This window comes from Salmo salar, chromosome 18, assembly GCF_965601325.2.
Source record: "Salmo salar chromosome 18, fSalSal1, whole genome shotgun sequence".
NCBI classification, from domain to species: domain Eukaryota; kingdom Metazoa; phylum Chordata; class Actinopteri; order Salmoniformes; family Salmonidae; genus Salmo; species Salmo salar.
Genome location: NC_138308.1, coordinates 89,907,919 through 89,920,619, shown reverse-complemented (window position 1 = coordinate 89,920,619; position 12,701 = coordinate 89,907,919). Strand labels below are relative to the sequence as shown.

The following is a 12,701-nucleotide window of genomic DNA, read 5'->3' as shown; positions in this document are numbered from 1 at the left end:
CGTCCCTCAATCCCTCCTCCCGTCCCTCAATTCATCCTCTCGTCCCTCAACCCCTCCTCCCGACCCTCAACCCTCCTCCTATCCCTCAACCCCTCCTCCCGTCCCTCAATTCCTCCTCTCGTCCCTCAACCCCTCCTCCTGTACCACAACCCCTCCCCGCGACCCTCAATCCCTCCTCCCTACCCTCAATCCCTCCTCCTGTCCCTCACTCCCTCCTCCCCTCCCTCAATCCCTCCCCCTCCCTCAATCCCTCCTCCTGTCCCTCAACCCCTCCTCCCTCCCCTCAATCCCTCCTCCTGCCCCTCAATCCCTTTTCCTGTCCCTCAAGCCCTCCTCCTGTCCCTCAACCCCTCCTCCCGTCCCTCAAACCCTCCTCCCTTCCCCAGTGGCGGTTCTAGACCATTTCAACTGGGGGGGCCAAGCTGGGGCCAGTTGTACTGTTAGAGGGGCCAGTTACATTAGACGTTATTGTTGTCATATCGTTTTCTTCACTGCATTGCAGGCATTAGCAGGCAAAAGACCATGTTCATAATCATTAGTGTTCCGCGTTGCCACTGTCTAATAACGGATAGCAAAAATTAGTTATGTAAAAATGATTTCATACTCCACATTTAGGGGGGCCACAAGGGGGTCCAAAATTGTTGTCACAGGGGCACTGGCCCCCCCTTGCCCCCCCCCCCAGAACCGCCCCTGCCCTTCCCTCCCCTTTGTTGTTTACAGGGAATCTGAAGAATGTGGTTTAAGAGCGGCGTCTCGGTCTCATGTTTCCAATCAGGTCCTCCTGGGGTAATGAACACACACAGACATCGGGCCAGGCTAATGAAGACAGTATGTTGGAGCTGTGTGTGTGTGGAGAGGAGAGATGTTGGAAAGCAATGTTTCCAGGGGGATGTTTTAATGTGGGGGACTGACGAAGGTAGGGTGCTAATGTTGCCTGTTTGGGGTTTGCTGGTCTGTTTCTGTTTCAGTCTGTGATCTTTTTTAAACTTTGGGGAGGTGGGTTGGGCTAGACTGGGACCAGACTGAGAATCTTGCTCCGTAAAATGGCTTCCAGGGCCCGTATTCACAAAGTGGATCAGCGTAAGAGTTTGCCTTTCAGATCATAATGAATTCTATTACACTGAAAGATGTACAGAGAAAATGGCGTTGACAGAGAGGGCTGTCGTGCTTCTAGCTCTTAGGAAACTTTGCAGTATTTCATTTTTTTAATGTATTATTTGTTACATTATTAGGCCAGAAAAAAATGTGTACAAGCATTTTGCTACACCCGCAATAACATCTGCTAAACACGTGTATGTGACCAATGAAATGTGTTTTGATGTTGCATATTATTTGTGTTAAACGGGTAAAGCAGACATGATGGGGGCTTGTGTTACCCCACTGGGTTTTGCCCTAGTACTACACAGCTGATTAATACAACCAACTCATCAAGCTTTGATTATTTGAATCAGCTGTGTAGTGCTACGGTAAAAAGCAAAACGTGCAACCAGGAGGGGCCCAAGGACCGAGTCTGGGAAACCCTGCTCTATGGTAGCATATTAACACCCCCTGGATACATACCAAAACAGACTAGATCTTGGGGGGAGTTTCCCAAAAGTATAAAAATCATCCTCAGCATAAAAATCATCCTCAGCATAAAGATCATCTTCAGAGTTAAAAATCGTCCTCATCATAAAGATCATCCTCAGCATAGAGATCATCCTCAGCATAAAGATCATCCTCAGCATGAAGATCATCCTCAGCATGAAGATCAGCCTCAGCATAGAGATCATCCTCAGAGTTAAAGATCATCCTCAGAGTTAAAGATCATCCTCAGCATAGAGATCATCCTCAGCATAAAGATCATCCTCAGAGTTAAAGATCATCCTCAGCATAGAGATCATCCTCAACATAAAGATCATCCTCAGAGTTAACGATCATCCTCAGCATTGAGATCATCCTCAGCATAGAGATCATCCTCAACATAGAGATCGTCCTCAGCATAAAGATCATCCTCAGAGTTAAAGATCATCCTCAGCATAGAGATCATCCTCAGCATAAAGATCATCCTCAGAGTTAAAGATCATCCTCAACATAAAGATCATCCTCAGAGTTAACGATCATCCTCAGCATTGAGATCATCCTCAGCATTGAGATCATCCTCAGCATAGAGATCATCCTCAGCATAAAGATCATCCTCAGAGTTAAAGATCATCCTCAGCATAGAGATCATCCTCAGCATAAAGATCATCCTCAGCATAGAGATCATCCTCAGCATAAAGATCATCCTCAGCATAAAGATCATCCTCAGCATAGAGATCATCCTCAGAGTTAAAGATCATCCTCAGCATAAAGATCATCCTCAGCATAAAGATCATCCTCAGCATAGAGATCATCCTCAGCATGAAGATCATCCTCAGCATAAAGATCATCCTCAGCATAGAGATCATCCTCAGCATAAAGATCATCCTCAGCATAAAGATCATCCTCAGCATAGAGATCATCCTCAGAGTTAAAGATCATCCTCAGCATAAAGATCATCCTCAGCATAAAGATCATCCTCAGCATAGAGATCATCCTCAGCATGAAGATCATCCTCAGCATAGAGATCATCCTCAGCATGAAGATCATCCTCAGCATAGAGATCATCCTCAGCATAGAGATCATCCTCAGCATGAAGATCATCCTCAGCATAAAGATCATCCTCAGCATGAAGATCATCCTCAGCATAGAGATCATCCTCAGCATAGAGATCATCCTCAGCATAAAGATCATCCTCAGCATAGAGATCATCCTCAGCATAAAGATCATCCTCAGCATAAAGATCATCCTCAGCATAGGGATCGTCCTCAGCATAAAGATCATCGTCAGTCCATATAGAGCAGGGGTATCAAACTAATGTGATTCTACCAACTGAGCTACAGATCTGTTATGATCTTGGTGCTAAACATGATCTTTACTACTTCAGTGTCAGATGAAGATCATTCCTAGCATTTTCCTATATTGTACAGTCTGTGTGTTAAGATGAAGTGTCAGTGATATGAGCTCCTATCTAATGAAGTGTTTCAGGTGTGTATTCTGTCCTGTTCCTATTCAAACTGCATGTTTAAATTCAACTGGAAGAACTGTAGGAGGGTAAAATGTATTTGTATCACTTTACCTTTGGTTTCACAAAAGTATAACTTTAACTTTAACTTTGTTTTTACAGTTCACTTTTGCCTTTTATATGGTGTAAATAACATGTTTTATTATAAAATACAATCTGCATTATGTGGTGTAAATAACATGTTTTATTATAAAATACAATCTGTTTTATGTGGTGTAAATAACATGTTTTATAATAAAATACAATCTGTATCTGAGTATGTTGATGTTAAATAGTCTTCTTTTTTTTCAATAACATCCTAAGAGGAAACTGACAACAAACTGACACCAAACTGATATCTGTGCACCGAATGGCACCCCTTTCCATCTAGTGCACTACTTTAGACCAGAGCCCTATGGGTAGTGAACTACTTTAGACCAGAGCCCTATGGGTAGTGCACTACTTTAGACCAGAGCCCTATGGGTAGTGCACTACTTTAGACCAGAGCCCTATGGGTAGTGAACTACTTTAGACCAGAGCCCTATGGGTAGTGCACTACTTTAGACCAGAGCCCTATGGGTAGTGCACTACTTTAGACCAGAGCCCTATGGGTAATGCACTACTTTATACCAGAGCCCTATGGGTAGTGCACTACTTTAGACCAGAGCCCTATGGGTAGTGCACTACTTTATACCAGAGCCCTATGGGTAGTGCACTACTTTATACCAGAGCCCTATGGGTAGTGCACTACTTTATACCAGAGCCCTATGGGTAGTGCACTACTTTATACCAGATCCCTATGGGTAGTGCACTACTTTATACCAGAGCCCTATGGGTAGTGCACTACTTTATACCAGATCCCTATGGGTAGTGAACTACTTTAGACCAGAGCCCTATGGGTAGTGCACTACTTTAGACCAGAGCCCTATGGGTAGTGCACTACTTTAGACCAGAGCCCTATGGGTAGTGAACTACTTTAGACCAGAGCCCTATGGGTAGTGCACTACTTTAGACCAGAGCCCTATGGGTAGTGCACTACTTTAGACCAGAGCCCTATGGGTAGTGCACTACTTTATACCAGAGCCCAATGGGTAGTGCACTACTTTAGACCAGAGCCCTATGGGTAGTGCACTACTTTATACCAGAGCCCTATGGGTAGTGAACTACTTTAGACCAGAGCCCTATGGGTAGTGCACTACTTTATACCAGAGCCCTATGGGTAGTGCACTACTTTATACCAGAGCCCTATGGGTAGTGCACTACTTTATACCAGAGCCCTATGGGTAGTGCACTACTTTATACCAGAGCCCTATGGGTAGTGCACTACTTTATACCAGAGCCCTATGGGTAGTGCACTACTTTATACCAGAGCCCTATGGGTAGTGCACTACTTTATACCAGAGCCCTATGGGTAGTGCACTACTTTATACCAGAGCCCTATGGGTAGTGCACTAGAAAGGGAATAGGGTGCAATTTGAGATGTAGCCTAGGAGTGGTGAATCAAAGTGGTTTCCATGTGTGCAACAGAAGTTGTAAAGTTGTGTCTGTGATCTTTATGGATTTAATTGAAACACCATGGCCAGGACACACACACCCACTCACACTACGGATGCCGTGGTCAGCCTGGTGGTTTTCCTCCGCGTGAATGTGAAACGAGGGAAAGTCATTAGTGTGTTTATGGATTAATAGGAAAGATGGAACTGATTGAAACGCTTTCTCTCTTAAACGGCTGTTGCACAAACACCCTAGAAAATGAATGAACTTAGAAGTGTGGTTCAGTATTCCTCCCCCAAACACCCCTTAAGGAGACCAAAACAAGACAACTTCAGGGGGCCAGATTCACAAAATATTTTAGGAGAACCTTTTAAATAACTGTTGGCTTAATAAAAAAAATAAAAAATGTATCGAAACTTCTTGAGAACTTCTCAAATTTCTTCTTTTAGGAGAACCTTCTTAAAGCGTAAAGCGTAGTTACCAATGTCTTGCGCCATGCCATCCAAAAAGCAAGTTTATCAACCCACTTCAATGAATATTTACTCTAAAGAAACTCTCAGAGCCTATATAACGTTTCCTCTCCTCCCCTGCCTGAAATCAAACTCCCATCTCTCAGTGTTCTCCATTCATGCTGTTGAATAGCACACCTGGCTGCCCTGTCCCGTGTGGCGACGAGACTGACTCCATCAGGACTCCCCAACGACATTTTATGCAAAACATAACGTTTCCCTCCAGAGTGGCATGGCATCATTATTTGAATAGGACATCAGTTGACGTTTTAGATAAATGATCAAATGTGATAAAGGTTCGATACAATGTCTATTGTGTTATCAACTTATATTTGCTTAGGCTATACTTCTATGGGAGGCTTGCTAACATGATCCCATTGCAGGCTCTTTGAAAACTTCAAGGTGACGTTAATGTGCGCTTACGTCGGTCGTTCTGTGTGTTTGCCCATTTTGTCTAGTTTTACGTTAGAAGGGGAGTTTGAAAACCGTTCATTACATTTGCATACTGTTTTCCCACGGGGGAAGACTCCACGAACTTCCATACATCATGCTCGAGCCTCATCTACATGTTAACTGTCTCCGCGCGCCGACGGGACTAAAGACAGATGCTCGTGAGCCTTTAACGGAAACGGAAATAAGGCGCGTGGCGTTCTAAAATAATATTCACCTGTTTAGTTCTTTTCTCTCTCTGACTATATTGAGACGTAGGCATATTCTAAATAATTAATTCATGAAAATATGATATTTATTTAGGCTAAAACGGATGAAAAAAAACGCTGAGACGGTAACCTCGAGGTTTGGGGAATGTTTAGGTCTCTATCTCCTATCATTGTTTTATTTTAGCATATAATTTGGAGTTATTTGACCTATAGCCAGTTGTAACAGATGACCTTTTAGATATGAAATAGGCCTACCCTAATGATGAGACGTTAGCATAGCGGTCTCTCCAGGTGGGCTACGCAATAGGCTAGGCGTGTGCGTGCGCGTGCGCGTGCGCGTGTGTGCGTATTGGCTCATATCCACACGGTTTTCTAATTTGGTTCCCCCTTGAGAACATTGTTTTTCTCGTTTAAATCAACAGTTATTGTTGAGGCTGTGCGTTCTCTCATGATTGATAATCAGTGACTTGTCTGTTTGGAGTAGAATAGAATAGACAATAATACAACTTGATATGTGATTGTAGAGAAAAGCGCTCGATCTTGAGAATATAAAACATCTGCCTCCGTAGAGTGCTTTCATGACCGAAACTCCGGAAACTGGTTTCCTCCGATACTGGAATGAACCGTTTATTGTGGGATATCCGTGGTGCGTCAGTCCTATTCCTCTACAAATCCACGCCGTGATTTAAGCGCTGTCCCGCCACAAACGCGCCTCGCTTGAGGATTGTGTGTGTGTGTGAGAGAATAATACTTTATATTCAGTAACAACCACAGTGAGGGAACTATCCCGGGGTCAGTCTGTTATTTCGCACAGAGAGAGGAGAGACGCAGCACGAGGACAATATTGACTCAACCGTTTACTTTATGGTTCTCGCTCTCAACAGGAACCGGTGGATTCCGTACTAAATATAGACCACAACAATTGTCAAAGTTTTTGATAAACATTTACGGGTGTGGTGTTATCCTGCGATCCGTTGGAGTTGATTTTTTTTTTTGTACATTTTTACCATTCTTTGCCTTCCTCAGACGGACCTACAGCTGCGTTGAAAGTGGCTTTCTAAAGGGTATGTTATTTTACAATTTAATCAGTTTTAAACATTTTATGGAAGTTATTCACAATTGTTTGATTTCACAGAGCAATAGGGGAAATTGTCAACTTATTTGCCAAATGCTACCAATAACTTTTCCCATAAAATGTAGCCTAAAATGTTGTTTTGTAGCACTTTCTGTGATTTGCCTCACATTTGAACTGGTGAATTACATGCATTTTTACGCACATCTTAGATCATTTCGTAACACAACTCCATAACATTAATCTCAAAAGTATGACTTTTTAGTAAACTATTCAGCCTATTTGACCAAATGGGCATTTGATAGAAAATGAGGCTTTGTCAAAACGTCTGTTACTTTGACAAAGTGGTATTCTGTTGGCAATAAATGTTTCTGTGTGGTTTTCTCCACCCCAGAGAAGCGTTGATTCAATTACTATAAAACAAGTGGCCGTGCTCAGCCTCACCATATGTTCAAGGTGTGTGTGTGTGTGTGTGTGTGTGTGTGTTGAACGATTGACGTTCTAATTGGCTCGCAGGGTAATTGTGTAATTGACACGGCTGTTGTTGGCTAGAAGCAGAGGGGTTCCATGCTCATTTTCAGGTCCGAACCACGTCTGCAGGGAGGCGGATGTGACTAATGTAATCAAGTAACTTGTATTGTGATTGACATGGTGTGATTAGTTTATAGGCTGAATAAACCACCCATACTAGTTGAATAGCCTGCCTTTTGTCTGTCGATCAATCAACAAACCGTTTGATCTTGGCACTAGGTTAAAATACGGTTTAGTGAACGAAACCTTCCATTTCAATAGGATTTGTTCAATACAAAACTCATTCTTCCTCGAGGTATTCATTGATATGAGGATGCATTTTAAAGTATTCGAATGCGGCCCATGGTCTCCTTTAAGGGAGAATGCATTTACAGTTTTTGACAGTTGCTTCCACATGATTTCAGACTACTGCTACTTTTCTCGGGACTCTACACACAACCCCAAAAAACACATGCAAAACGTCACATCTCTTGCGAAACCAAACACTTCATTCAAAACTATTTTAACTCTTCTCAAAATGGTGTTTTTGCATCAACTCTACACACACACACACACACACACCATCAAATGATTAGCTCTTATACATGCCAACTACACACGGCTGTTACAAATGTAAAACCCTACTGTCTTTTGCATGTTCAGTGTGGAGTCCACTGCAGTTTGTCATAGCACTCACACGTACATGTATGTGCACAAACATATACAGTATGTATACATATTCAGTATATATTTACACTATAAACAGAAATACAAGGGGGGGGGGGATAAAATGTTTATTTCACAAAACATTATTTTCATCCTGAGACAAAACAAATACAGTAGAAGATAAACAAAGAGGCTTGTTGTCTTCCTCCCCCTCTCAATCCTCTTCCTCTAAATCTCTCTCCAAAATTGGCCTCCATTGTTGTCCAAGCCAACCTGAAGCCTATTTATAGTGCTCAAGCTCTGATTTCTAAGTGATGAAATTAGCTATGTGTTTTTCACACGTAAGCACTGGGTGTCGGTAATGGGTAAATGAGTGTGGCATTTGGACTGGCAGTGTTTTCCAAACTAAACACAAGACCTGTTAGTTTTGAATGGTGTGTCTAATGTAGACAACTGTGTTTAGTGTTTTGCAGAATGTTTGTTTTTACAATTTGCAAACTGAGTGTAAAGCAGATAATGTGCTTGCAGTTTTGCAGACTTGGTCTGAAGATGAGGTACATGGTTTCGCTGAGAGCCTCAACTACCACTTCTGGTGTGTGAGAGAGATTGTAAAAAACTGTAACCATAACAGTCTCTCCTTTCTATGATGTATATGAAGAAAGGAAGAGGGATGTATTTAAACGTAGCCCATGTCCCCTTCATAAGGATGTATTAACAGTTTTTAACAGGCCTAATGTGTCCCCTTCATAAGGATGTATTAACAGGCCTAATGTGTCCCCTTCATAAGGATGTATTAACAGGCCTAATGTGTCCCCTTCATAAGGATGCATTAACAGGCCTAATGTCTCCCCTTCATAAGGATGCATTAACAGGCCTAATGTCTCCCCTTCCTAAGGATACATTTGAACAGTATTTCAGTTTGCAATCCTGACAGTAATCAGCCAATGAATAATGAACACACACAGCGATAAATCCCCAACAGCTGTCAATGGCAGGGCTCATGAGATGCTGGTGTGTTGTAGGTCCAGTGCAGCTGCATGCCTGCCTGTAGCAATTACCCTCTCCATAAATATGGGCTGGGGCAGGAAGGGGGTCAGAGGAGTGTGTGTGTGTGTGTTGGGAAGGGGTTTGCAGTGGGATCAGCACATGTATGTATGGTATCATGTGACTCAGTCTCAAAACTCCTGTTTTCTTTAACCCTTTATTATGAACTGCCAGTCAGTCCCCTCTGAGCCTCTATGGTACTTTAGTGTGTATCCAAAATGGCACCCTATTCCCTATATAGTGCACTACTTTTGACTGACTGTCATTAGAGAACAGGGGCAGTTGTTCTGGTCAAAAGTAGGGCACTATATAGGGAATAAGGTGCCATATCTCCGCACTGTGAACCACCTGAAGATGTTTTTGTTTTCTTGTGACCCCCCCCCCCCCCCCCCCCCCCCCCCCCAATTCCAGGCAGGGCCATGTCTCAATCTGCTATTGGAATAGGCTACCAGTAAAGCCTAGTGAAGCAGTTGACTTTAAAGCCAAGCAGGCTTATCACTCTACTCTAAACACTATGAAGTCATATGTTAACAGAATAATCCTGTATGTTTTCAGTACTCCCTGTCATCTCTTCTGCCTTGTGTGGCGGTGTGTCCCCGTTTGACGTCATCGTAACACTGTTTCTTCCTCCTTCTCAGGTGTCCCCAGGTGATGACCTCACTGCTGTTTTCTAGCCCCGCCCACGTCGTCATGAAGGACCGCGAGCCTCTGCCATCCTCCCTTGCCCTGCTCCACTACCCTGGGATGACGGTCACCGCCAAGACCCCCGGGGATGACCCCTTTCCCTCCTCCACCTCTCCATCCCTCTCCAAACCACAGCCCTTCTGCCTGCAGACCCTACAGACCGGCCCTCACCTCCTCGCCAGCATGCAGCTCCAGAAACTCAACTCTCACTACCAGAGTCTGGCTGGAGGCACTGGTGCCTCAGGGCCCAACTCAGGGCCTCAGAGGGGGTTTGGGGGCTCGACGGTGGGCTCGGCTGGGCAGCTGGTCGGGGGAACCCCTGGAGGTGGTGGAGGTGGGAACCAGAGTTGTGGATCTGGCGGGATCATAGATTCTGACCCAGTGGATGAAGAGGTTCTGATGTCGTTGGTCATAGAGCTGGGGTTGGACCGGGCCAATGAGCTGCCTGAACTCTGGCTGGGACAGAATGAGTTTGACTTCATAGCGGACGTACCTGTTGGATGTTGACCCGCCCGGATAGAGAGATGGAAGGAGGGGATCTGTGCTCTCATTCTTTTCTTCTGTTAGTCTCTTGTTTGGATGGACACAGACTCTGAAGGATGGATGGATGGTATTATGATCCGGTAATGGAAGTTGCAGCCGTGAAACAGGCACTTGTTCAGTTAACCTAGCGTTCAGGGGGTGTGATGCGACGCTAGGGTGAGAGAGATGAGTGATGAGTTAGCATGCATGTGTACCTGTGTGTGAGAGGTTGTATGAGACAGCCATGACAGGACGCCTGTGTATCCTCCATGGACTAGTAGACCAATGTAACCTGACCTGTATGGTACTGTCAGTGTCTAAATACATTATTGAGTCTCAACGTCAGTGGTCTTCATGTAACTCTGTAGGAGGAACGACTGTTTCCCCCTCCTGTCTTGTTTCTGTCTAATCTCGCTTTCCCTCTCTCTCTATGTATTGTAAGTCTCTCGCTCTGTATATATCAAATGGATGTCTGAAGAAGCAAAGAGAGCTATGAGTCTCACTCCTCTCTCTCTCTTCTGTCTTTCTCTCCTTTTTCTCTCCTGTGGTCTGAGCCAAGACACTCCGTCACTACCTACTCTGCTATGTTACTGTCAAAGTAAATGTGTACGTCCCAACTGGCACCCTATTCTCTATATAGTGCACTTATGACCAGAGCCCTATGGGTCCTGGTCTAAAGTAGTGCACTATAAAGGGAATAGGATGCCATTTGACTATGTTCCAATCTATTAGTTAATGAGGGTTTAGGTTACAGTTAAAGATGGCTGACTTATTTAGTTTGTTTTTCTGGGGTGGAATGGGAGCGCTGTAGACGACTTCATGATAAACTGATGATTGAGTCATTGACTGATTTACTTACACTACATTGTAAAGATTTTTTTTTATGTCTTGTGCAACTCATGTTTAAGAAAGGAGTCAATTGAAACTTTCTTAAATTTTTTTAAGTTCCCAGGTTCCAGTGAACAGAGCCCTAAGCCTGAATTGCATTGCCTCAACATGACGTGAAGTTTTAACACCCAGGAAGTTGAAGATAACTAATGGAATATACCAACTTGTAATTTCCCGAACAGAAACCCTTTGATCCTACAGACTGTAGCAAGAAAATGTACTTTGAGTTTTTGTTTGTTTTGCTTCTATTACATTTCACATATTTTGTTTTAGGGTGAGAAACCTCTTGCTATTGACTTTGTAAAAGAAACATATCAGTAATTAATCACTTGTCTAGTAGATACTGTACTGATTGTATGATCCTTAAAATCACACACTTTCAATTGAAGGCTTTCTTTAGTTTAAGAGAAGGGGGAGGTGGACCTATTTCTTTATTTGTCTCATCTTTGACTTTTGTTTTGCAATTTTAAATGACGGAACGACTATGTCCGAGGTTGATCATATTATTTTTTTTTTTTTTTGCATCTCATTTGTATTTCTATGTAAAATTACTAGGTCATATTTAAATGGTTGTATTTTTGTTACTTCTCTGCATGTTTGGGAAAATAAAGAATACTGAATAATCTCTCCGTTTCTCATTAGTACGTATAGTCTACCATTTAGATTTTTACACAATTTAGTTCACTATCTGTACACGAACTCATGATACTGTAGTTGAGAACAGTTCACACATGAATGAAAATGGTTAGTCATAACTTTCTTATAAAATGTCGCCCTCTAGTGTCAACTTTATCAAAATGCCTCAAAGTCCACAGGTGGAGTCCAATAACAAAAGCAACAGACTGTAGGCCTACAATAAGCAGCATGTCTAACAACGACACACTGCAGATAAAGATGATTTGAAACTGCATACCTTTTCAAAGAAACAAGGACCGTCATATGAACACAGCAAAACAAATTGATACAGACTGTGTGTGTAAATACACTGTTGCAAGTTTACTGAGGACCAGGGGTCAGACTGGTATAATATACCGCCTTCGTGTAGAAGTATATGACTTGTAACAGACTGAATTGCGTAGACAGAATTCAAAGCATAGGAAAGCAAGCTGCAAGACAGGATGTCACCAGTGACATTTGGCATGAGAACACGCGGAATAATGGCGTGATTATCTTGTGCCGCACAAACAGAAGGGCTCTGTCCCGCGCGCTGGTATTTCCTGACAGAGATAGCGGGAGGAAATCAGAGGTTCAGGGAATAGCAGAAGAAACAGGCTACAGAACAGAACATTTAATTGTTTAGTACTGATGAAGACATTTAGGCAAGACTTGCGAATCAAGATAATATTATGAAAAAAAGTTCAACTGTGTGTGCATTGTTTAGGCCTATTATAGATTTTGAGACTATGATTGATTTTGATATATAACATAGTTAAACATGAGTCACAGTGAGAGCCATATAATGTATGGGTATCATATATTACAATACAAACACTGACTTATGTATAGCTGCTAAAATAATTTAAAAATCAATACTGTATTTCTTGAGGAATTCACCTCATACAAGTACTTGGGAGTTTGACTAGACGGTA

The 12,701-nt window shown here is 42.9% G+C and overlaps 1 protein-coding gene across 1 annotated transcript; it reads left to right on the top strand.

Annotated features, from left to right (window-relative positions):
- Nucleotides 1-6,524: 6,524 nt before the first annotated feature.
- Nucleotides 6,525-10,431, top strand: LOC106578079 (cbp/p300-interacting transactivator 1). Its single transcript, XM_014156660.3, has 2 exons — nucleotides 6,525-6,790; nucleotides 9,657-10,431. The coding sequence occupies exon 2, from the start codon at nucleotides 9,670-9,672 to the stop codon at nucleotides 10,207-10,209; it is 540 nt and encodes a 179-aa protein (XP_014012135.3). The 5' UTR covers nucleotides 6,525-6,790; nucleotides 9,657-9,669; the 3' UTR covers nucleotides 10,210-10,431.
- Nucleotides 10,432-12,701: the final 2,270 nt, after the last annotated feature.